At 40.5% G+C, this 26,529-nt stretch overlaps 1 protein-coding gene across 1 annotated transcript in view; it reads right to left on the bottom strand.

Annotated features, from left to right (window-relative positions):
* Window positions 1–26,529, bottom strand: part of LOC122554996 (uncharacterized) — a 223,803-nt gene that overhangs the window by 64,515 nt on the left and 132,759 nt on the right. Inside the window, exons 32-39 of the mRNA XM_087992976.1 lie at window positions 25,865–25,903; window positions 24,673–24,720; window positions 21,837–21,884; window positions 20,274–20,321; window positions 16,161–16,193; window positions 4,821–4,859; window positions 4,037–4,111; window positions 1,612–1,659 (exon numbers count right to left, since the gene is read on the bottom strand). Of these exons, the coding sequence (XP_087849102.1) occupies window positions 1,612–1,659; window positions 4,037–4,111; window positions 4,821–4,859; window positions 16,161–16,193; window positions 20,274–20,321; window positions 21,837–21,884; window positions 24,673–24,720; window positions 25,865–25,903 (378 nt within the window). The remainder of the gene's footprint in view (window positions 1–1,611; window positions 1,660–4,036; window positions 4,112–4,820; window positions 4,860–16,160; window positions 16,194–20,273; window positions 20,322–21,836; window positions 21,885–24,672; window positions 24,721–25,864; window positions 25,904–26,529) is intronic.

Here is a 26,529-nt window from a genome sequence, read left to right as displayed (position 1 = left end):
TAAGTGCCAAAAGGAAAATGTAGAAGAAGTGGGCCATTCAGCCCATCGAATCTGCCCACGGTGGCTCAGTGGTTAGCACTGCTGCCTCACAGCACCAGGGACCTGGGTTCGATTCCCACCTCAGGTGACTGTCTGTGTGGAGTTTGCACATTCTCCCCGTGTCTGCGTAGGTTTCCTGTGGGTGCTCTGGTTTATTCCCACAGTACAAAGAGGTGAATTGCCCATAGCATTAGGTGTATTAGTAAGTGGTAAATAGAGGGCAGGGTGGGTTACTCTTTGGAGGGTTCGTGTGGACTTGTTGGGCCAAATGGCCTGTTTCCATACTATAGGGAATCTAATTAATGGTTCCTGCCACGGTACCTATCAGTGTTATAAAGTGTGGTTAATGAATGACATCTCAATTGACTGTAAGAGTGTGATTACAATAGGATTCCATAGAAAAGAAAATTTATTTGTAGAATTAAAAAGGTTCAGGTCATCAGAATTGTGAAAACTTCATGCCAGCAAACCCTGAAAGGAATTGTCCCACAGTTTCTGCAGGATAAGGAAAGAAAGCTGGGAGGAGTGGATTCAGGAAGAAGTTGAAATGTTGAAATAGGAGTGAAATTTGTTTAGAATTGAATATCTGTAAAAGGGGATAGTTTGGGGAATAGGTTGCTGTTTGTGTTCAGATCATTCCAAATGTCTTACATGGCTTTGATTTGATTTTGACTTTTAAATGCCATTGTTTAAAAACAAGTGCAGACCCTTGTGATGATATTTCAGTGACTAACCAACTGCAAAATAAAATACTTGATATATCAAGCCAGATCTCCTTTTAGGATCGCACTTGTTCAGTATTACTGTCAGTTCAGACAGGAACAGTAAAGTGGCACTTTCCCAGTACATGCCACTGAGATTGGCTTCACGGCACCATCAATCCAGGAGTACTCGCTGGTTTGAAATAATTGAAGTGAACTACTGTAAACCCTGAAATCACATGTCTAATAGCTGGCCTGTTTGATGGTAAAACATAAAAAGTTCTACAATAAATATATGATGTTTTTGTGGAAACAATTTTGACAGTAACTTGTCAAAAGAAAATTGGATAAGTACTGGGAAAGAAAAAATGTCCAGGTTTATGTGAAAAAAACAGGACTGTGGAACTAATCAAGCAAATCTTTCAAACACAAACTTGTATCATAGAATTCTTACAGTGTGGAAGCAGGCTGTTCGGCCCATCGAGTCCACTTGGACCCTCCAAAGATCATCCCACCCAAGAACCTTGCATTCTCCACGGCTGACCCACACATTCCTGGACACTATGGGCAATGTAACAAGGCCAATCCACCTAACCTGTACATCTTCAGACTGTGGGAGGAAACCCACGCAGACACAGAGAGAATGTGCAAACTCTGCACAGTCGCCCAAGGCTGGAATCAAACCCGGGTCCCTGGTGCTGTGAGCCACCGTGCTGCCCAAATGTTTTTGAAGAACTATAAGCTCAATGCACTGAACAGTCTCCTACTGTCCTGTCTGATCCAATAATAAAATGCAACAGGAGCTTCCTGTGAGTCTGAATGGCTCAATTTCAATAACAGCCGAAATTTTCAAACATCACATTTTCGTTACCTGGTATGATTTGTGAAGGTGATGTCCTATTTGTAGTAGTGGTCATCCCTGTAAGAGAAGGATATGATTTCAGATGAGACAATAAACATCTTGATTATGTTGTGAATTGTAAATAGGTTAGGGCACAGGCAAATTACTTTCACAAAGAAGTTCCTAAGGATTATCCTGTAAAAATGTCAATTTCATGAGTGTAATCCAGGTGTTCCCTCCAATTTCTTCAAACATGTTTGTCTGTGCTGTTTGGAGCTATGTTAATTTCCAACTAACCTTTTTTTTGTGATTAAACATCCATTTTGACCTGTAGTCAGCCAAAATAGGGAGAAACATGTATTATTAACATTAACTCTAAAAGTCATTAATCTTACCAATTAAAATTGTGTGATTGACAATGTTCAGAGAAACAGACTTCTACCTGGAAATCTCCCTACATCTAGAAACTGTGAACTCACATTGATGGAGTCTTTTCCTCGCTACTGTAGTACAAGCCAGTCATGAGAGGTGACAACTTGCTTCTGTGTTATTAAGTATACCGATCTTCTTATTATGCAGTAGTACCAGGGATAAGGGGATGTGACAAGACAACATGATCTGACTTATTACTCTCACCATTCAACACTGCCAAACTTAAAGGGAATGAGGAAATGGAAGTACAGTCAAGTGAAGTACTTGTCTATAATTGCAAATTGTGAGACAGTGACATTTGTATCTTGCTTAAATGTGAATGAAGCTTTGTCCATTAACATATAACTATCATTTTCAAATTGGGTGATAGCATTGGCAAGGCAATTCAGTGTAAATAGACTCTAAATAGATAGGTTTGATTTGATTTTACATTAATGTGTGACATAGGAATGTCAGTGACTAAATCAGCATTTATTGCCCCTCCATAACTGCCCTTGAGAAGGTGACAGTGAGCTGCCTTCTTGAACTGCTTACAGTCCATGTGAGGTAAGTGCAGGAAACTATAATCTCCAACAGGATGCAGGGTAGCCAAAATATATAGATTTAACCTAACTAACATTCGGTGGAGTGGTGTTAATCACGAGACTGTTGATCCAGAAACCCTGGCAATGTTCTGGGAGATCCAGGTTTGATTTCTGCCATGAAGACTGTGGAATTTGAATTCAATAAAATATATGGAATTAAGAATGTAATGACAACCATTGTCAATTATTGACTCACTAATGTCTCTTAAGGAAGAATATCCTTACCCAGTCTAACCTATGTGAGGCTTCAGACCCACAGACCATCTGGGAAAATTGAAATAGGGAATAAATGTTAGGCTGGCCAGTGACACCCACATGCCATGAATGAATTACAAAAAACACAGTATAGGTAAGTTAAGGAGAAATTACTCAGTAAATATTTCTCATCTTTTAGGTTGTAGTGATTGTAAATTTGGTGAAAGTTGATTCTACTCTAACTATACACTTGAAAAGGAGAAATTTGCAGGTCTGTGGGGACAGAGCGGGCGGTGGAATTAATTGAATAGCAAGAGTGAGCAAAAGTATCTCAGAGTAAAATTTCAAATAAATGTTTATGGACGCTGGAAATCTGAAACAGAAATTGCTGAAGAGTCAGCTAACGTTTCGAGTCTGCTGACTCTTTTAATCAGTCACCAGGCTTGAAATATTAACTCTGATTTCTTCCCACAGGTTCTGCTAGACCTGCTGAGTTTCTCTCGCAATTTCTTTTTTTGCTTTAAGTTCACATATAACCAGTTAGGACAGGGATGAGGAGGACTTTCCTCTCTTGGAAGGTAGTGAATCTGTGGAGTAGATTACCACAAGGATCATGAAGTATATTCACGGCAAAGATATATTTTTAATCAGTAAGGGATCAAGGATTAAGGGGAAAAGATATGAAAGTGAAATTGGGAATTATTTGGTCAGCCAAGATCTCTTTGAATTCTATAGAGCAAATGGCCTACTTTTGCTCCCGTGTCTTCTACACTTATGGTCTATGTGCCACATTAGATTAGATTAGATTAGATTAGATTAGATTAGTTTAGATTAGATTACATTACATTACATTACAGTGTGGAAACAGGCTCTTCGACCCAACAAGTCCACACCAACCCGCCGAAGCGCAACCCACCCATACCCCTACATTTACCCCTTACCTAACACTAGGTGCAATTTAGCATGGCCAATTCACCTGACCTGCACATCTTTGGACTGTGGGAGGAAACCGGAGCACCCGGAGGAAACCCACGCAGACACGGGGAGAACGTGCAAACTCCACACAGTCAGTCGCCTGAGGCGGGAATTGAACCCGGGTCTCTGGCACTGTGAGGCAGCAGCGCTAACCACTGTGCCACCGTGCCGCCCACTTTTATCCTTTATGATTCTCTGATCAAGCATATCAGCAATTTCCTGAAGTTATCAAATACTCAGTTTCAGTATCAGGTTTCTAATATCCTTACTATTTTTAAACAGCAAATTTTCAGTATCTGTTGTGTTCTGTGCAATGGATGTATTATTCATAGTAATGATGTACACTGTAAGGAAAGTGAGCTTCAGGTCAGATATAACTTCAGCACAGTCAATCAATCAACAGCCTCACTATATCCATAACATTTCTTTGTACATTCTACAAAGCTGGTGAGCCGCTTAAGGATTTGATTACAAAGTATTGCATTTTCTCATGAGATGAATAAATCTAGACCATTGCTTCTGAGTCCATGTTTAAAATGGAATCAGCTTGAAGAGAAATAATCTCAGAAATGTCTATATTCATTCTAAGAGTTGCTGATCTCCCCATTAAAACTGTGTTCATATAATATTCAGAGAAATGATCATTCACCCAGAGTATTGTCTGCAAATCTGCCAAAGTAAGACTCACTTTGATATTCAGCCTCCCCCACAAGATTTAAGCATATATTAAAGACATTCAACTGATCATTTTGTTACGATAAATTGTCTTGGTGTTCTTCTGCATTTGGGACCAACAAAGTGGGTGTGTGAAAATTAGGCAATTAGATCTGACAATTAGTCTCTCTATGTCGTGTTTCCCTCTGTATTATTGTGCAACTTAAAAGGAGATACTGATGGGAAATTAACAGATTGGGCTAAATTTGCCAACTAGCGAGCATTGTGAGCTTTCAAAACCATTGTATACTCAGGAAAAGAAAAATCAAATTTATCCAATTATGTACAGCTGTACAGCTTTCAGAATTGGAACACCTCAAGCACCTATTTGCAAGTTACCTGTCCTAGGTTGGATTCTGATGTTGGTAACGGAATTCCCTGTAAAAGATGATAAGTGGTTAGAATGCATATGGTAGATTTCCAGCTTGAAAATCAATGGAGCTAACATGGCAAAGTGGTGTGTGTACAAACCAGCCCAATGTCAGGAGGTAAGAACACCAAATGGATAGGACAAGTTCTCTACCTCAGTGGTTGACAAATTTCCTCACAAGCTCGTCCCACCCCCACTAATCCTTTCTTTGAGGTTCACTTCACTGCACTATCATTCTGACACTAATCTCGAGTTTTAACAACTAAAACCACCATCTCAGAACTGACATTTCCGATATCTGTCCTCTTTGATGGGAATATCAGATATAACCAGGAGTGCATTACATAATGATTTGACAGAAGCATACCTGGCAGTAAAGTTGTGATAAGCATGTATAACATTATTATTATTGTTGGGATTTTAGTTTTTTTAAAATGAAAATAAATGGATTTTGATTTGTCTCATGAAAGTCAAAAGGTCATTTGGAAAGTGATCTAAATAGGCCTAAGAAGGCAAGTGACTTGAGTTAAATGCATAGCTGACAACTATACTGTTAATGAATGAAATGTTTATACTGCTGGGTCTATGACAGGCAGAGTAAACAGATCAGTGTGCATTTCATTTTGACTTTAGAGCAGGAAGAAAAACAGGCTGGTTCAGGGAAACCAGTCACCCCAGCTAACATAGCCTTTAGATGGTGAAGATTCCAAACTGGAACAGCTTCGATAAAAAGGCATCACACTACTAGAACTAGGAGATTATAAGTATCAGTTTTGTGAAATATTTCTGTCAGCAGACGCAAAAAGAATAATTTAAAATGGTCTCAGCAATCCAAAGGGAAAAAAAAGTAGGGAAAAGTGAATTAAATAAGGATTTTAAAAACTGAGATAGAAGTGGTAATACTCTGGGATTGAGTTTCTGTAGGGGACAGTATTGGAAACAGCTTAATACTTAGTTTTATATATAATATACACAGTTAGACAAATCCAAACAATGTTTGTTTTCTTCTTTTGTGTAATATAAGTATGTTTTGCTGTTAAAAACATCTGGAGCCTTGTGTGACTATATTTCAGTGACTAACCACCATGTTAAACACTGCTAATATCCAACTTCAGTTCTATCAAGCCTCTTTTTTATTTTTGATCTGACTTGTCCAGTACAATCAAAACACTGTTAAACAGAAATAAATACTGGAGAAGGAGGTTTATGTAGGAATAGCAGGAAAGTTAGAATAATTGAGTAGCACTTTCAGAAAAATCTGTCGCGGCTCAATGAACTGATCATTCATCTTTACTCCTGTCTGATTTGATAATAAAGCACACCGAGTGTTTTCTGTGGTTCTAAGCAGTATAACTTCAGCAGGTTACTTCAATTCTTAATGGGCCAAATTTCTCTGGGTAGCAGGTAACAATCAGAGTCAGATTGACATTCCCCTCCGAAGTTCTTACCACAAGAAAGAGCTCTGTATTTACAGGCATATTGATCAAGGCTCCTCCAGAAATGCGAGTGTACTTTGGATTGGACAGATCCCTTGTAGTGCAGGTGAGCTGGGGGTAAAGTCAAACCATGCCCCTTTTCTCAAAGTATTCTGAGATTTAAATGTCCAGCACCACAGACAACACCTTTGACAGCTCTTGTGAAAGGTTAAGTACATAAGGTAACTGTGGGGTTAGGGTGCCAGGTAAGTAAAAAATTGTGTGGGGTGGGGGGGAGGGGGGCACAGGGTGCCAGGTTGGTAGGACATCAGATGCTTAGGGTGCCTAAAGCAAAGGAAGGAGAAAATGGGGGTTTAGCATGATGGAGTGTTTACTATAGGTCAGGAACAGCAGGTGATATTTGGTCCAGCGAGGGAGGGGTTTCAGTCCCAGGAGGTGAAGGGTGTACATTAGGTTCCAAGATGCAGGTGGATTTCTGGCATGGTGGCTGGGGTTGTAGTGGTGCTGGATCCCGAGTTGAGTGGGGAGGTTATGAGGAAAGTGAGGGATCGATGGAGGGGTATTGGGGTTGTGTGGTAAGTTGGTGGGGTCAGTTTTATTGTTACCCAGGTGTTAGACTGGATAGTTAATAGCATTTCTTTTTCCAAAATAACTATTCACCTAACTGCAGAGCAGCCCTCCAGATTCTCTGGCTTAAATGGATATTTTTGGAGGGCTTCAGGTGCAGGTGACTGACCCTTTAGGATCTTCACTCTCCCAGGCCATTCCCTCAGAGTGCCCTAAATGGGGAATTCCACAGTAACCCAATGTACTCTTCCCAAATATTCTGCAGGGAGGACTATCTGGCCTGTGGAAGACCCAAGCAACCACTTTTTCCAAACAGCATATTGACAGCACTGTACCTGATATCTTCTGTGTAGATAATGTCTCATTAGTAGTCACGGTGCTTGCTGTAAGGGAAGAACATGATTCTGAAATCCGATGATGAACAGCAAAACCCTCTCTGTGGCATTACTTTATAAATTACTCACAGTTAGGTACAGGGAGATTGCTTTCATAAGAAGTGTAAGGATCAGAATGTTAAACATTAAATTGTTTGTGAGTTATAAACTATTTCCTTCATTAGGGAGGCTCTTCAAATCAAGTTTGCCTTTGCTGATTGGAATTAAAGTCTATTCTGAGTTCAAATTAGGCTTATTGGTTGGAATTTGCTATTAAAATGTGATGATGAGCAGGTTCCATGATACAACGACTTCCATGGGTTGGGTTGAGTGATTCTGCACTTTTTTCACCTCATTGTTAAAGCAAGTGCAGCCGCTGAATCTCTTGCCGAGAAATTCTCACCACTTCCACAGCCCTCCAGCTTCCAGGTCTGAGACTCTCTTCAAGGACCAGCTTGATACCACTTTCAATGCTGCAGGCCAGACATGGCCCCTCAGGCTGTGGTGTTGCCCCTACATTGTGAACAGATGATCCTGACAAAAGCTCAGCTGGGTCCACATTTCCTGGGATGGATCTTGATGTGCTGGTCGATGGCGTGAAGGAGTGAGGGTCAGACCTCCTCTTAGCTGATGTTGAAAGAGGCCATCCTTACCAAAGATAATGGACTACAACCCTCATCATCACATGCATTATGTCCACTCAAGGGCTCTCACCCACCTCATTCTTAACAAATACTAACCCTTCCTATCTTCTACACGTACCACTCACTCATTGAGGAGATCTTACCACCTCTCTCGTTATGCATGATAACTAAGTGCTATTGCAGATACTTCTAATGTACTGAATTTATCTCTTTGTTTCATTGAAGGACAGACTGGACCACAACTGGGCTGAGAGGTCCACATTTCTATTCTGCTCTTATGCAGGCAAGCTAGCGGCATCCAAGTAACTTTGAGAGGGTATCAGCCTCAGACCCTCAGTTCTAGTTTGCAGGGAGAATCCTGTCGACCGTGACAGGATGCACTGGTAATGTGCTCACTTATACTCTCCAACCTGCCATACAGACTGTTCACATGTATCACCACACCTGAACAGTCTGCACATTCTCTGAAGCATTGAAGGGTTGCCAATGGTCGAAAAATCTTCCTCAGACTTCGCAAAAACCTGTGGCTGTCATGACAGGCTGCACCACACACATTCAGATGTCATATCCTCCCTGATGGTTTCATAGCAGAGTGACCTGCACAATCCACTCGAACCCCATGGCTTTTCCATAATTTTTCATATTCCTTGTTGTGCTGCTGTTCCAATGCCCTGAAGAGCCTTTCACCTCCCCTTGGCTGAGTACCTTTACAACACTATTCATGTGTCCACTTAACCCCCCAAATTTCAAAAAGTTGCATTGTCCATAGGATGCCTTTGTTAGTCCCCATGTAGAGGCCAGAGAAACAGTGATTTGCTTAAACCTCCATATTGAGAGCTTCTAGTTTCTCCCATTTAACTAGTGGACTCACCTTATTACTTCAAATGTCCCTATCACGGTGACAATTCCCTCAGTGACCCAAATCAATGAAATTCGTCCTTAGGCTTGAGCTGCCTGCTTTTCTCAGGCCACCATGGATTGTACCCTGAAAAGGCCCCTGACAATTAGTGACTGATCTCTCAATGTCATCCTACATGCCCTGTTCTGTTTGCACTTGAATTTGAGAACCAACTGTGTCCCGATCCATGGATTGCAAGGGGATGGATCTCTGGAATTACCTGGGACCAAGCACCTCACTAACCACGGCCAACCCCTATGGACTGACTGCGATGGCAACCCCTGACTGACTGTATATCACTCCAACCCCACTAAGCACTGCTCCCCTATGATTATCTGCCAACTACTTCAAGCTCATGCAATGTGATTGCCACCTAAATCTGATGGCATATGTTGCAGCTCTAATGATGACATGATACCATATTGTGACATATCCACCCTCTGCCCCCTAATAAATGTAGTCTTTAGTGTTCCCATCGCTAACAGCAGTCTGCCTCTCCTTCTGCACTAAAAAAGCAAGTGAACCCTCAGAGGCTGGTTACTTCTGAGTAAGCACTAAAGGCACTGTATGTTAAAAAGAAAACTAAGACCCAGAACATGTCAGTGTGAAAAATTCTGCCTCAATAGTGAGATGCCAGGCTGTCCCTGAATGCAAAGTGACCTGGCAAAAGCCGCAAGTCCTTTAGTTCCAAAGTCAATGGTTGAAGCCATTGATTACTGTAACACCTTGTGCACAAGGAGTAGTCCTATATATTGAGACATGAGACGGCCAGCAAAACCAATCTGTGAGCTGCAGTAGATGCAGATGAGAGAAGTTGTCAGGTACCCACATTGTATTACATAAACAGAGAATCACAGAAAAAGTATAATTCAGAAGGAAGCTATTTGGCCATTTTACACCAGTTCTTCAAATGACCATCATTACCTCCTGCCAATGTCCTGCTTTTTACCTCTATCCTTGTACATTATTCTAATCCAAATAATTATTCAATACCCTTTTCAATAACTCATTTGAATCTGCTCCTGTCAAACCTCCAGACAGTGCATTCCATGCCCCAAATACTCACTGAGTTAAGTATCTTCCCACATCACGTTTACTGTTGGAGCTTTTGCACACTTTTGTTTCTTGATCAAGGAGAGGAAGCTTAGAAGTATCAAGAACAGAAATTACTGGAAAGGCTCAGTGGATCTGGCAGCATTTGTGGAGAGGAAGCAGAGTTAACGTTTCGGGTCGAGTTAGCATTCCTCAGAACCTACCATCAGTTCTGAAGAAGGGTCACTCAACCTAAACGTTAACTCTGGTCTCTCTCCACAGATGCTGCCAGACCTGCTGAGCTTTTCCAGCAATTTCTGCTTTGTTTCTGATTTACAGTATCCGCAATTCTTTCAGATTTAGATTAGAATTATGATGGTGATACAGTGGGCTAAGGCACTACTGAGATGCAAAATGCATGGAAATTAGTTTGCCTTCACTCGTGAGTTAGATTTTGACATCACCATCTAAGGCTTGAGGACTGATTTGGGCAAATTTCTCATTATTGAGAGGATGGTTTTTTTTTCACTTTTGCCCCATGTGGTCATTTCAAACTCCATTATTCTCAATACATCACATAGGGAAAATTCTGTCCATCATCTGGAATGCACTACATAATGAGTTGGTGGAAGCAGGTCTGAAAGTAACTCTCAAAAGGGAATTGGATGAATATGGTTAAAGGAGAAATTTCTAGATCTTACGTGGAAAGAGCAGAAAGAGTGGAAATAATGGAGTAGCACTTTCAAACATGCTGTAGGAACACAATTGACTGAACAGCTTCTTTCTGTCCTGTCTGTATAATAAATACATCAGGAACTCCCTGTGGTTCTGAACAGATCAATTTCAATATCCAGTTTATCTCATTCTTAATACTTTCAAAGACCATCTTTTCAGTATCTGTTGGAATCTGTGAAAATAATGCCACATCAGCAAAACTGGTCTTTGCTGTAAGTACATAATTTCAGATCAGGTAATCTATAGCTTAAACCTATCCATGACAGTAAATTGTGTACAGAGGCAGCATTAGTGAACTTTTTAATTATTACAGAAGAATCAGGCTGTTCTTCCCACAGGAATTAAAATCAACCCAAAGAGATATACTTTCAGAAACCTCAGAACTAATTCTAAGTGTCGCTGACCTTCTCATTAAAGATTGTGCCAATGAGAATGTTCAGAGGGATTCCTCTTTATCGTAAGTATCATTTACAAATCCACAAACAATGCCTGCAATTTTTCTCTATCTGGTGGTTAAAAAAAACATTTTTTAACAAATAATTTATTCATCCTTTTCCTTTTGGAGAAATTGAATTTGTGCTCTTCTGTATTTTCAGTGCCAGCAACAAAGGATGTGTGTCAATTAAGGCAATTAGATCTGACAATCACTTTCTCTATCAAGTCCTTCCCTCTATATCATTGTCTGTCATAAAGGGGATAATGATGGCAAAGTCAAAGAGTGGGGAAAAGATTATCACTATGCATTGGTGAGAAGAGCTCAAATACATTTCTTCTGTCATGGAAATAAAAACAAATGTTTTCCTTTAATGTACAACTTTTCAGTCCAAACTTTCAATACTTTTTTGCAAGTATTTGTCAAGGTGATGGGTAGCATTGAGAAGCCAATTCCCGGTAAAGGGTGACAAATAGTTACAGCTGGTAGGCTTTCATTTTGATATGAAAGTGAAGCTAGTGGAGTGGCCTTTTGTAAAACAGCCCATACTCAGTAGAATTTAAAAAACCTGTGGTGTTTAAAATTTTTCATTTGACAAAGCAAGCTCTCTAATGTTGCCAAAGTGGCAAATTAATCCCAAGCTGCAAAATGTGATTCAGGGCCCACACCATGATGCCTTATCAACATTATAAATTGCAGTTTTCAGGTGACACTGACTGTAAGAGCTTATGGAAATGAAGGCTGCAATCAATGTCTATTTATGAGGCATCCAATCTGAACAGTAGGTCAGAAGAATGACATTTTAAGCAGTGCGTCAATCTGGGCTTAAATGCTGAGTTACCAAAGTGAGCTGTAACATTAGGATAGGGGATAGGTCAAAAGAAAAGTTATGGCAGGGAGATTTTTCAAAATAGCCAGAATAAGTGTATTCCTACTTTGAAAAAATATTCTAACCAACTGTGGTTAGCCAAAGAATTTAAGGAAAGTATCAAGCTTAAGGAAAAAAGCATACAATTGCGCAAACATTAGAAGCAGAGGGTCATAGAATCATAGAGCTGCACAGCATGGAAAAATACCCTTCAGTCCAACTTGTCCATGCCGACCAGTATCCTAAATTAATCTAGTCTCATTTGCCAGCACTTGGCCCATATCCCTGCAAACCCTCCCTATTCATATATCCATCCAGAATCCTTTCAAATGTTGTAATTGTACCAGCCTCCACATTTCCTCATTCCATACACACACCACCCTTTGCGTGAAAAAGTTGCCCTTTAGGTCCCTTTTAAACCTTTCCCCTCTCACCCTAAACCTATGCCAAGTTAACTCAATCGGCAGGATGGTCAGTTTGCAATGCAGAATGATGCCAATAGTTTGGGTTCAATTCCCACACTGGCTGAGGTTACCATGAAGGACACTCCTCCTCAACCTCTCTCTTCACCTGAAGTGTGGTGACCCTCAGATTAAATCACCACCAATCATCTTGCTCTCTAGTGAGATGGTGGTGACTTTATCTTTATTTTTCATAGCAGGCCAGATGATTGCAAAGAATGACTAAAAGTTTTATCATGAGAAGGAAATTAGACCATGAGAAGAAGTTAGATAGAAATGTAAATGTGGATAGCAAGAGTTGTCAAAGATATTAGAAATGAAAAGAGGAAGTAATGTAAGTGTTAGCCCTCTGGATTGTGAGAGTTAATAGTAGATAAGAAGGAAATGGCAGATGAAGAAGATATAGAATGTAGGGAAATTAAAAAATGTCCATATTACAGGGGAGGAAGTGGTGGATGTCTTGAAAAGCAAAAAAATGGATAAATCCCCAGGAACTGGTCAGGTGTACCCTAGAACTCTGTGGGAAGCTAGGGAAGTGATTGTTGGGTCTTTTACTGAGATATTTGTATCATCGATAGTCACAGGTGAGGTGCCGGAAGACTGGAGGTTGGCTATTGTTGTGCCACTGTTTAAGAAGGGTGGTAAGGAGAAGCCAAGGAACTATAGATCAGTGAGCCAGACGTCGGTGGTGGGCAGGTTGTTGGAAAGAATCCTGAGGGACAGGATATACATGTATTTGGAAAGGCAAGGACTGATTAGGGATAGTCAACATGGCTTTGTGCGTGGGAAATCATGTCTCACAAACTTGATTGAGGTTTTTGAAGAAGTAACAAAGAGGATTGATGAGGGCAGAGTGGTAGATGTGATCAAAATGGACTTGAGTAAGGCATTCGACAAGGTTCCCCATGGGAGACTGATTAGCAAGGTTAGATCTCATGGAATACAGGGAGAACTTGCCATTTGGATACAGAACTGGCTCAAAGGTAGAAGACAGAGGGTGGTAGTGGTGGAGGGTTGTTTTTCAAACTGGAGGCCTGTGACCAGTGGAGTGTCACTAGCATCGCTGCTGGGTCGACTACTTTTCATCATTTAAATAAATGATTTGGATGTGAGCATAAGTGATACAGTTAGTAGGTTTGCTGATGACAACAAAATTGGAGGTGTAGTGGACAGCGAAGAAGGTTACCTCAGATTACAACAGGATCTTAACCAGATGGGCCAATGGGCTGAGAAAAGGCAGATGGAGTTTAATTTAGATAAATGCGAGGTGCTGCATTTTGGGAAATAAGATCTTAGCAGGATTTATACACTTAATGGTAAGATCCTCGGGAGTGTTGCTGAACAAAGAGACCTTAGAGTGCAGGTTCATAGCTCCTTGAAAGTGGAGGCACAGGTAGGTAGGATAGCGAAGGAGGCTTTTGGTATGCTTTCCTTTATTGGTCAGAGTATTGAGTACAGGAGTTGGGAGGTCATGCAGCAGCTGTACAGGACATTGCTTAGGCCACTGTTGGAATATTGTGTGCAATTCTGGTCTCCTTCCTATTGTGAAACTTGAAAGGGTTCAAAAAAGATTTACAAGGATGTTGCCAGGGTTGGAGGACTTGAGCTATAGGGAGAGGTTGAACAGGCTGGGGCTGTTTTCCCTGGAACTTCAGAGGCTGAGGGGTGACCTTATAGAGGTTTATAAAATCATGAGGGGCATGGATAGGATAAATAGACAAGGTCTTTTCTCTGGGTTAGGAGAGTCCAGAACTAGAGGGCATAGGTTTAAGGTGAGAGGGGAAAGATATAAAAAGGACCTAAGCGGCAACCTTTTCATACAGAGGGTGTGTGGAATGAGCTGCCAGAGGAAATGGTGGAGACCAGTACAATTGCAACATTTAAAATGCATCTGAATGGTATATGCATAGGAAGGATTTGGAGGGATATGGGCTGGGTGCTGCCAGGTGGGATTAAATTGGGTTGGGATATCAGTCAGTATGGATGAGTTAGGCCGAAGGGTCTGTTTCCATGCTGTACATCTCTATGACTCTTTGACTCTAAAATTTTGCTACTGACTTTGCTATAACAAACACAAAAACATTTCAGTAATAGCTAAAAATGAGGAGGTGGAAGGGAGTGGGGAACCTGATGACATTATACTAGGGAAGTGGTACTAAGCAAATCAATGGAGTTGCAATGTGGAAGTTGAAAGACCCTGATGGATTTTGTCCTCGGATCTTGAAAGAGATGGCTAGTCAGGTATAGATGTGTTGCTGTTAATTTTCCAAAGTTCTCTAGGTTGAGAAAAGTGCCCATCAGGCCATAAAGTAGCAAATATAACCCTACTATTCAAGAAGGGAGGGAGTCAGAAAACAGGAAGCTCTCGGCCAGTTGGTTTGAGGTCTGTTGTGGAGAAGGTATTAGAATTGATCATTAAGGAGGCTATTACTTGACCCCCAAAAAGGTTCAGGCATTTGGGAAAAGTCACCATGGTTCTGTGATGAGGAAATCATACTGGAATCCCTGCGATGTGAATAAGGGGCAATGTAAAAATGTACTATCTTTGGATTTCCATAAGGCATTTGACAAGGTGACACAAAAAAAAGGCTATTGTGTAAAGCAGTAGAGAATAACATATTGGCATGGATGGAGAACTGTCTGGCTGGCAGAAAGCAGGAAATAGGCATAAATGGGTCTTTTCATGCTTGGCAGTAATGCGATGTATGCAGTTCTGTTTGGGTCTGTGCTGGGGCCTCAGATTTCTTACAAATTACATCAGTAACCAAGATGAAGAGAGCGAAGGCATGGTAGATTCAGAAAGATAATCTGGAATGTATGTTGCGAAGAGGACATGTGGAGATTGCAGACAGATATGGTTAGGTTGACTGGGGCAAAAATTCGGCATTTGGAATATATGCAAATGTGCTAAAATGTGAAATTGTTCACTTGGACAGCAAGAATTTTTTAAAAAGCATATTAAAAGCAAATGGAGAACATCTGCATTGTAAATTGCAGAGGGATCTAGATGTTCTAGTGTCTGAATCATAAAATGTTAGTATGCAGGAACAGCAAGCAATTAAAGGTTTAATGCTATGCAATCCTTATTTTCAAGTCGAATTGATTGTGTAAAATAAGTAAGGATGTTATGCTGCATTTACACATTAGTGAGACCATATCTTGAATATTGTGTGCAGTTATAATCTCCTTACTTAAGGAGGGTTGTAAATGTTTTGGAGGTGGCTTTACTGGAGTTTCACTTACTCGACTGATACCTCAAATGAGTGGGCTGACTTATCTGGAAAGGTTGGATAGACGTGATTTGTATTCAGTGGAGTTGAACTGAGTGGCTCGCCATCGGGTGTAAGTAGCACAGTGTGGCTTTGTTAGAATAAGGATAGTTTTGAGGTGAGAAGCACACGTAGATAATAGTCTCTTAACAATGTAAAGGTAAGGTTAGAATTTAGCATCTCACAGATTACCATGTTTAGTAATCTATGTTGTTAATATGCAATAAACAGTTCTACAGAACAGTAAGCCTGAAGAAAAAGGTATTAACTTTGCCTTCTCAACCAGTCTGTCTTGAACCCAAACTCTTGGGTATGGCCCTAAAACCACATGACAAAAGAAAGGCATTCGTTACATTCCACCTCATCTTTGTGATTATCAACATGTTTTGCTTTTGGATCAATGTGGAAACAGTAGAGAATAATTGAGCAGCTCTTTCAAAAACTGAGGGGTCATAATGGACTGGACAGTCTCCTCTTATCAGATCTGATTAGAAAACAACACAAATCAGGAGTTCCTGTGGTTCTGAATTGCTCAGTTTCATCAACAGGTTTCTTACACTCTTAATAAATCCAAAGAGCATATTTTCAGTACCTGTTGTATTCTGTGGTGATGGTGTAGTGTACACTGTAAGAGAAGGACATGATTTCAGATCAGAAAATCAATAGCCTCACACTGTCTGCAACATTACTTTATAAATCATCCACACATGAGGGCACTGGTAAACTGTTTTCACAAAAAGAAGTTCCAAAAGATTAGATAGTAAAATTTTCAATTTTTCATGAATATAATTGTGTATTCTGTCCCATTTCCTCAAACAAGTTTGTTTGTGCTGTTTGGAAGGCACATTTATTCCCAGTCATCAAATATCAATTTTCAATTGTAATCAGCCTAAACAGAAAATTGTCTAGTAATATTAACATTAATTCTAAAAGTCATTAATCTTACCATTTAAAACTGTGTGAATAACAATGCTCAGAGAAACAAATATCTACCTAGAAACCTTCAAACATCAAGAAAGTATGAACTCACACTGATGGACCGTTTCCTTTGTTGGTGTCAGTACAAGCCAGTCATGAGCAGGTGACAGCTTGCTTCTGTAGTTTACATTCATTAATGTTTTCCCAATGCATTGGCACCAGTGATAAGGGGTGTGACAATACAATATGATCTGACTATTACTCTCACTATTCATCATTGTGAACCTTACCGGAGATGAGGAAATGCAAAATTAAGGGGAAGGATTTGCCACTTATTTTTCCTGGTGAGAGAATGAACTCAAAGGCATTCATAGAAATAGTAAAATAAATCAAGCTTTGTCCATTGATATATAGCTTTCTTCATATTTAAATGTATAAATCAATTATCGAACAGGTGGTAACATTGGTAAAGGGATTCCCTGTGAAATGATTACAGACAGGTAAGTTTGATTTATTTTTATAATTGTGCATGGTGTATGCCCTTTGTTGAGTAATTATTGACCATCCTTAATTGTCCTTGATGTTGGTGATGGTGAGCAGTCTTCTTAAACCACTACAGTCTACATGAAGTAGGCATACTGTAACTGTTTTCTAATCTTCCACCAAACCCAGGTAAACTATATGGACACCCGTCATTTGTGGCAAGGCTTTCACAATGTAATGGGCTGCAAAATAAAGCTAAATGGAATCACGGGCAACAATACACCCTAACCCAATGCTTTCTCAGCTTGCTTTGAACAGAAGCTGAGTGAACTAATGTCACCTGTCCCAATAGCATCTGGTGAGCCTTGATCCTTTGCCATTTACCTACTGACGCAACAGATCCATGGCAAACGCCATCCCCCGACCCTATCCTCACCCCTGGAACATCTGGATACCCTTTGTCAGGCTCCTACTTTTTGACTACAGCTCTGTCTTCAACACCATAATTCCAAACAAACCCATCTCTGAGACCTAGGTCTTTACTCCTTACCTCTGCAACTGGATCCTCAACCTCCAACCCTATAGACTGCAATCAGTAAGAATAGACGACAACATCTAGGTGGCACAGTGGCACTATGGTTAGCACTGCCACCTCACAGTGCAGGGATCCGGGTTCGATTCCTGCCTCAGGTGATGTCTGTGTGGAGTTTTCACGTTCTCCCTGTGTCTGCATGGGTTTCCTCTGGGTGCTCTGGTTTCCTCCCACAGTCCAAAGATGTGCGGGTCAGGTGAATTGGCCATGCTAAATTGCCCATAGTGTTAGGTGCATTAGTTAGGGGTAAATGAAGGGGAATGGGTCTAGGTGGGTTACTCTTTGGAGGGTAGGTGTAGACTTGTTGAGCCAAAGTGCCAGTTTTCATACTAATCTCCTTCACCATAATCCACAACACTGCATGCTCAGCCCCCTATATACTTGTTATAAATTCACAACTGTGTGGCCAAATTCCACACCAACTCCGTTTACAGGTTTGGTGATGACACCACCACGTTAGGTCAGATTTCAAACAATGGTGAAACAGAATACAGGAGAGAGATTTGCTTTGCGGCACTTTACACTTAGTGTAAAGCCAACAATCTCTCTATCAATGACAGCAAAACAAAGGAGCTGGTCATTGACTTCAGGAAGTGGAGTGGAGGGCACATCCCTGTGTGTATCACTGGTGCTGAAGTGGAGATGGTCGACAGTGTCAAGTTCCTGGGAGTGATAATCACCAACAATCTGTCCTGGTCCACCCACGGTCAATATGATGGTCAAGAAAGCACAACAATGCCAATATTTCCTCAGGAGGGTAAGGAAATTTGGCATGTCCACACAGACTCTTAACAATTTTTATAGGTGCACCACAGAAAGCATCCTATCTGGATGCATAACAACATGGTATGGCATTTTCTCTTCCCCAGACCAATAAACTACCGAGAGTCATGAACACAGTCCAGCCCATCATGCAAGCCAGCTTTGATCCATTGGCTCCATCTATACTTCCTGCTGCATCAGGAAAGCAACCAACATAATCAAAGACACCTCCAGCCTTGGTTATACTTTCTTCTGTCCTCTTGCATCATGGCAGAAGATATAAAAGTTTGAATACACATATGAACAGATTTAAGAACAGCTTCTTCCCCACTGTTATCAGATTTTTGAAAAGACCTCTCAAATGCTAATTCTGATCTCTCTCTCTCTGCTCCTTTTCTGCAGCTGTAATACTCTGTTCTGCATTCTCCTCTAATACCCTAATGCACTTTGTGTGGTACAATCTGCCTGTAAATCATGCGAAATACCATTTTTCACTTTATCTTTGTACATGTGACAACAATAAATCAAACTCAAGCCAGGGCAGTGCATTTTTAACAAAGAATCTCTGAATATTAAAGTCACATATTCGATCTTACTTTGAATCATTTGAAGCACAACACTTTACTGGAAGCATGCACCTCTGTTTTAACCTAATACCTTAATATTATCCCAGACCCCTTCAGAGCTAAAGGGTGAATCTACAGGAAAACAGGATGCTGGGTATTTTTTCAATGTCTTTTTTGATTGGCCAAATGGTTTAAATTAGAATACATTATTGCTGCAGAAGAGTACAATTTAAAGACATTTTTAAAATATTTAACATCCAAATGAATTAACTAAATAGGATAGAAATAACTCTGCGGGTAATGCATTGCAGCTGTAGTATGTGGGAGCTGATGGATGCTGGTGCAAACCAGTGGCCACAGCTGCAGCAACTGTTGGCTGCTCTAGCAACATCAGCTCAAAGATGACAATCAGGAGGCTATACTGGAGACATTGTGACAGGTCAGGGAGGGGGAGTGAGGTACCAATACAGTGTATTTCAGGAGAGAGATTTTTAATTGCATCAAATTTGGTTAAGGTCAGGAACAGGAGGATATGTCTGGGAGTCAGGCAGGTATGAGGATCCAAAATTTAGCTTTGGAGAAGCCTCGGCCACTTTTCTAAAAGGTATGTGTTTCTTGCTCTCAGTGTGGACAGGGAGACTGCAGGGAGGATGAGTGAACTGACCACAGCACCGTATTCCAAAGTCCTATTCAAGTGAGGCAGGACATGAGAAATGTGGTATTAGTAGGGGGATACCATGTTAGGACATGAATATTGTCCTCTGCAGCAAAGGCAAAGAACCCTGAAGGCTGTTTGCCTACCTGATGCCAAGGACATATCTTCTCAGCTGAGTAGGAACTTGGAATTGGGGCGTGGGGTGGGGGGTTAAGGTTGTCATAGTCCATTTAGATGCCAACAACTTAGCTAGGATTAGGAAAAGAGGTTCTGCTGACCAATTTGGAGATGTAATATCTTAATATGCACACCAGGTAATGAAGTAAGTATTGTGTGTAAACACCTTGCCAGAGGCAAAATCACATCAGTGATGCCTGACAGATACTAGGTATCTGGGCCATGTAGATTTAAAATAATCAGCAAAAGTCCAAACGGCGGGAGGTTGACCAGAAAATGCTCAATCAGTTGTTATTGTTTATACCGAAGTGAATGAAAAATTGGAGCAGGTTGAATCGTACCGTAATGATATACTTCAAATAGAGAAATGCGCATGCTTATTGGGAAAGAGCTGGGCAGTAGGACCAATTGAATAGCACAAGACATAAAGAGCTAAATAGCCACCCTCTACCTTATGATTGTCTGCTGAAACATGAACAATTTTCTGTGGCGCTCAATTACAACATCAGATTTCTTATATCCTTACTATTTTCAAAAAGCTCATTTCAGTACCTGTTGTGTTCTGTGTAGTGGATGTTCCATCTGCAGGACTGTTGTTCACTGCAAGGAAAGTATCCTGTTTCAGATTAGTCGATTAGCCTAGTCTTGTCCATAACATTGCATTGTATTTGTACAAAGAATTGGAACCATGTTAGGATTTAATTGCTAACCATTATATATTTGAGTTGAATAAACCCAGATCATTTCTTCTGAATCCTTTCTTAATTAAATCAGCTCAAAGTGACAATGACAGAAATGCTGGAGAAAAAAATGTTAACATTTCGAGTCCAGTATGACTCCTCTTCAGAACTGAAAGGTATTGGAAAGTATATTTTGTGACAGAGGCAGAGAATGGATGGTAGAGGCACAGTGCAAAAGACAAAGGGATTATTCATGATAATGGAGGTGAAAAACAGCCAAAAAATGGGTGCAAATTAAGGTGTGAAGGGAGAGAACTCTACTGAGAACAAAAGTGATCAGGACACAGACAAGCCAAGACTTTAACCGGGTGGAGAATGTAAGGAAAATGTAGTCTAAACATCATGCATCAGGTTCTGAAGTTGTGGGATTCAATATTGAGACATAACTCAAAGAGAAATAAGCTCAGAAATTTTAATCATTAATTCAAAGAGTTGCTTATCTCCCCAGTAATAATGTTATCACTGATAACGAGAGGAGAATTGACTGTTTAACCGCCATTTACCAATTATAAAGTGACAGTTACCACAACAGGTTGTTAACTAATTTTTTTTGATGAAATTACAGTAGTGTTTTTCTGAGTGGCCGGTTTGAGATTGCCATAATTAAGGCAATTAGATCGAACAATTATTCTTTATTCAGTCCTCCTTTTGTATCATCATGTATCTTAAAGGAGACATGAATGGCAGAGTGAGCATAATTTTGTCAGTTGATGCACCTTAGTGAGAAGGAGCTCAATTACATTTGTACAGACATTGAAACAAACATTTGTTCATTAATGTACAAAATTAACTTTCAAAATCTCTCAATCACCTATTTGTAATTACCGGCCCCAGGTGAAATAGTCATCTTGGTAAAGGCATTTCTTGTGAAAGATAACAAGCAGTCAGATCAAATAGGCTTGATTTTCATCTTGACATTCAAAGTGGAAAATCTGGTGAAGTGGTGTTTTTTTTAACCACCCAATGTTAGTGATTAAGAAAACCAACTGAGGAATTTAAATGTTTCAATCTGATAGTGCAAGCTCTAAATCTGTTGAAGTGGTAAATTAACACCAGTTTTGCAATGTTGTGACGGTCCTCAGCTCAAATCACATTTCCAGTACCTGTCCTATTTGATGAAAAAATATGATCTGATTTGAAATGCACAACATGATGAGTTGATGGGAGTAGTGCCGATAGTAATTATTCAGAAGGGCATTGTATAAATAATGGAGAAAGAGTAATTTCCAGGTTTATATGGGAGGAGCAGCAGAATGGGATTAATCCAGCAGGTCTTTGATAAAATACATTAGGTGTTTCTTGCAGTTCTGAATGGTTCAGAATTTCAACACGTTTCTTACACTCAAAATATCTCCAAACAGCACATTTTCAGTACCTGTTGTTATCTGTGGAAGTGATGTCTCAGTGTCTGTCGTAATGTTCACTGCAAGAGAAGGACATGATTTCAGATCAGACAATCACCAGCTTCACTGTGTCCTAGACATTACTTAGTAAATTGTCCACGCATTATTGAACAGGCATTTATTTTCACAGAACGATCTACTTATCATTTTATTGTAAAATGTCTTTTTTTTTCTGTTTGACCTATCATAGGAGATTAATGTCCTTCAAGTTAATTCTCCTGGATTTGAGGTCCAACCCTCTTTACTTTCAGCACAGTACTTTCTGTTCCTTTTCTGTTTATTGGCTTGAAACTTACGGGTTCTCTTGTCTGCTCTGTGCTGTTCTTGCATGCAGCTTGTAATGTCTTCGCTATTTTAAGTTAGGCACAATTTCTAGTGGTTCAGCATGAGGCTGACTGCTGTCAGTCATTCAAATTTGAAATGGGCTTTTAGATAGGGCTGATATGACTTAGTTCCGAAATGCAGTTTACAAGGAAATCCTGGTTTTGTCGGGTTCTGCACTGCGGGAAGTTCTGCATTGCTGTTATCCTTTATATGCAGCAATTCTCCTTAATCTTCAAGCTTGGTAATGCTGGTTTCTCCCTTGTTCTGCTTTTAGTTTAAAGGAGAAATCCACTGCACATCGTGCAATAAAAGTCATGCGTTACTGAAACGTAACACAAATGAGGCACATAGATTCTGTTTACTTGAAGACCTCTGGTAGGTTTATTTAGATTAGACCAACAGAAGGCTGGAAGAAGGCATCAATCCATGGCAGCATTGGGAGGTGGAGAAGCTGACGTTCCTGAAGGAGGGTTACACCTGAAACATTGACTTCTCCACCTCCTGATGCTGCTTGGCTTGCTGTGTTCTTCCAGCCTCCTACTTTGAAATTCAGCATCTGCAGGTATTTTTTTTGTCTCTAATTAGGTTTATTTAGGTGGCAGGGCTTGTATGCTTGTGACAGGCCAGTTTATACTGAGACAGCCAAGCATTTGTACATCTGTACAGGGGCTTTTATTGTTGAAATAGGGGTACATATTTAGCTTGCCTTACTGGGCAAAACTCTTTAGCATTGTGATACAGCCAAGCAGCTTCTGTGGTTTAAATAATCCAGCACAAAGCCCCTGGAGAAACTCTGACAAAGAGTCACCTATCCTCGACACATTAGCTTATTCTCTCTCCACGGATGTTTACTGACGCATTGAGATCTCCGGCATTTGTTGTGTTCAGTCCTGGAGAAACTCAGCAGGCCCTGGCAACATCTCATTTCAGACTAGAAACATTAACTACATTTCTCCCTCTGTAAATGCTGCCAGGTCTGCTATGATTTTTCAGCATTTTCTGTTTTTAGTTTAGATATTCCAGCATCTACAGAACTTTTATTGACTCCTGTTGGTGCATTTGCTTTTTAGTGCAGAAGAAGATGCAGCAGCTTATGGTGATGGAAAGCAAATAAAATTAAATTTATCGATCAGCAATGAGGCGGGCACATTGTATATCATGTCACTGAGCCAAGTCAATACCAGCAATGTGTCAGAAGTGTACACAGCGTATACACTGCAGCTGCTTGAAGCAAATGACCATGTGTGGAAGTGAAAAGGGGAGCATCACTCAGTGTCTTTTAAGGGAACCTAATGTCAGTCAGGAAGTACCACAGCAGTCAGGGACATGGTCAGATACCAGTCGGAGAGCTAGCCACCATCAGTCAGGGAGTTAGTTTTACGAGTCCAAAGGTAAATGATCTTGCAACCCAGGATTGAGCATCAGAGAGTCCAAGATCAAATAGAAGCAGACCAGGGAATATCGGTAGGCTCCATGGGGTGGCTCACAGTAACTTGGGCCTGTTGTGTTAAGTCATTCCAGAGGGTGGGAAGTTGAACTCAAGCCTTTAATGATCAGGGAGCTCATCAGGCACTATGGGGGAAACTGGTAGATCATGGCTGGAAATGGGATTCATTGTACAGGCATATGAACTGACTGAGTCAATAATAAAATATATCAAGAACTTTCTGGTGGGGGGGGGGGGGGGGTTCTATTTCAACAACAAGTTTCTTATATTCTTAATATTTACAATCAGCACATTTGTAGTATTTAAAATCATAGAATCATACAGTACAGGAGAGTTTTTTCAGAGCATCAAGTCTGTACCGCCTTATCTGTATGTGATGCCACTTACCTGCGCTAGGCCCACAGCCTTGAATGTTGCCCCACTCCTCCATGTACCTTTCAAAGGTTGAGAGTTTTCCCACCTCAACTGCCCTCCCAGATAGTGCATCCAGACTTCTACCACCCTCTGGGTGAAAATGATTTTCCTCAAATTCTTTGTAAACCTCCTGCCTTTCACTTTAAAATTATGCCCACTTGTTACTCGATTGAGGGGAGCAGCTGCTATCTATTCACCCTATCTGTGCCTCCACATAATCTCTATCATGTCAACTCCTCAGCTTTCTCTGTTCCAAAGAAAGCAAACCAAGCTTAGCCAGTCTCTCTTCATAGCTGAAATGATCTACTCCAGGCAACATCTTGGTGAATCTCCTCCAGTGCCTTCCGATAGCGTGGTGACAAGAACTGCACACAGTCCTCTTCCTGTTGCCTAACCAGAATTCGGTACTACTCCAACATAAATCTCCCTGCTCTTATAATCTCTGCCATGGCTGATAAAGGCAAGTGTCCCATATCCTTTCTTAACTACCCTATTAACCTGTTCTGCCACCTTTGGGGATCTGCGGCAGACACCCCTAAATCCCTCTGTCCCTCTGAGCTTCCTAGTGTCTGGCCATTGATTGAGTACCCCCTTGTCTTATTCCTTCTTCCAAAGTGCATTACCTGTTGTGATCTGTGGAGATGATGTCCCATTGGTAAACATGGAGTCCCCTGTAATGGAAGAACATAATTTTAGAGCAGAAACTCAACAGCCTCAGGCTGACTATGGCATTACTTTGTAAATTATACATAGAATTTTGTAAGCTACTTGAGGGTTTGATTGCAAAGTATGACTTGTTTTATGAATTGATAATTTATGCACCTTTCCTTCCAAGTCCTTATTTGAAATGGACTCAACACAAAGAGAAATAATGTTAGAAATTTTCATTTGAGTACTAAGAGTCATGAACCTCCTCATTAAAGTTGTTGATCTTCTGAGAAATGATTACTTTCTCTGGGTATCGGAGGCAGTGCAAGAGGAAGTTCACTAGGTTGGTTCCAGACTTGGAGGGATTTTCTTTTGAGGAGAGGTTGAGTACCCATTGAGGTTGAAAAGCAATAGAGGTGACTAATTTGGAACATAGAAGGTTCTTAAGGGAATTAATGGGGAAGGGGAGGAAAGGTTGTTTCCCCTTATGAGAAAATCTAGGACCAGGTACCTAAATTTCAGAATAAGGGGTTGTCAAGTTAGAATGGAGATGAGGGATTTATCCGCTAAGAGGATAGTCATTCTGTGGAATTCTTGACCAGAGGGGATTGTGGAGGCTAGGTTGGTAAATATACTCAAAGCTGAGGGATAAAGAATTTTAATCTTTAAGGGAAATCAAGGATGAAGGGGATAAAAGAGAATGTTGAATTAAGGATTATCAGATCAGCCATGAACTCACTGGTGGAACAGACTCAAATGGCTGAATGGCCTACATCTTAGGGTGCTCAGTGCACTGCCAGTGATAAACTCACAATTTGATCATGAATCCCTAAGAGGTGTGTTTTAAACACAATTCACTGATGGTTTATTATTATAAAAGCTATATTTTTGTTTTTCTGGTGTCCAACTAGTTACTATGGTCGTGTGATAATTAAGGGATGTAAATCTTACAATTACTTCTCTATCGTAGAACACACTTTTATAACATCATGCATCTTAAAGGAGATACTCATGGTTAATTTAGAGAGTAGGCAGAAATTGTGAATTGATGTCCATTAGGGAGAAGGAGATCAAATATTCTTACACAGAAACAAAAATCAAATTTGTTCACTAATGTATAGAAACAACTTTCAAAACTTACTACTTCAAATACCTATTTGTTATTACCTGTCCCAGAAGAGCTAGTCTTATTGATAACAGGATTTCCTGTAAAAGACGACAAACAGTTAGATCAAATGTGCTTGATTTCCACCTCGATAGCCCGATGGGCTAACCTGGTGGAATGGGGTTTTATAAACTAGCACAATGCCATAGCTAACTGAGGAGCTTAAAAATTCCAATCTGATAGTGGAAGCTCTGTAAATCCACCATAATGGCAAAGGATCCCCAACTAATATCATTAATATTATAATCTACATGAAGAGTCCAATTTTGCTATCGCATTTTCACAATTCATGCAGCTGACACTATCTTCATTACACCATCAGTTCAGCAGTAGGTGTTCTGCTTTGACACAAATAAAGTGAACTAACGTAATCTCAGAAATCGCATTGCTCAAACGTGCCCAGTTTGATGAGAAAATCTGATAGATTGTGGAACACACTACATGATGAGTTGGTGGAAGCAGTTCCGACAGCAAATGTGAAAAGGAAACCACATAAATACTGGGATTAGAGGGATTTTCTTATGAAGAGCGGTTGAGTAGCTTGGGTTTGTAGTCATTGGAATTTAGAAGCATGAGAGGTAACCATTGAAACATAGGAGATTCCTCGGGGTCTTAACAAAGAAGATGCTGAAAAGACTGCTTGCCTCTAGGAGAATCTAGGATGCGA

This window comes from Chiloscyllium plagiosum, unplaced genomic scaffold (assembly GCF_037043375.1).
Source record: "Chiloscyllium plagiosum isolate Xiang-an unplaced genomic scaffold, Cpla_swu_hap1 HiC_scaffold_12, whole genome shotgun sequence".
NCBI lineage: Eukaryota > Metazoa > Chordata > Chondrichthyes > Orectolobiformes > Hemiscylliidae > Chiloscyllium > Chiloscyllium plagiosum.
The sequence above is the reverse complement of the archived record's forward strand: the minus strand, read 5'-3'. Positions and strand labels throughout refer to the sequence as shown.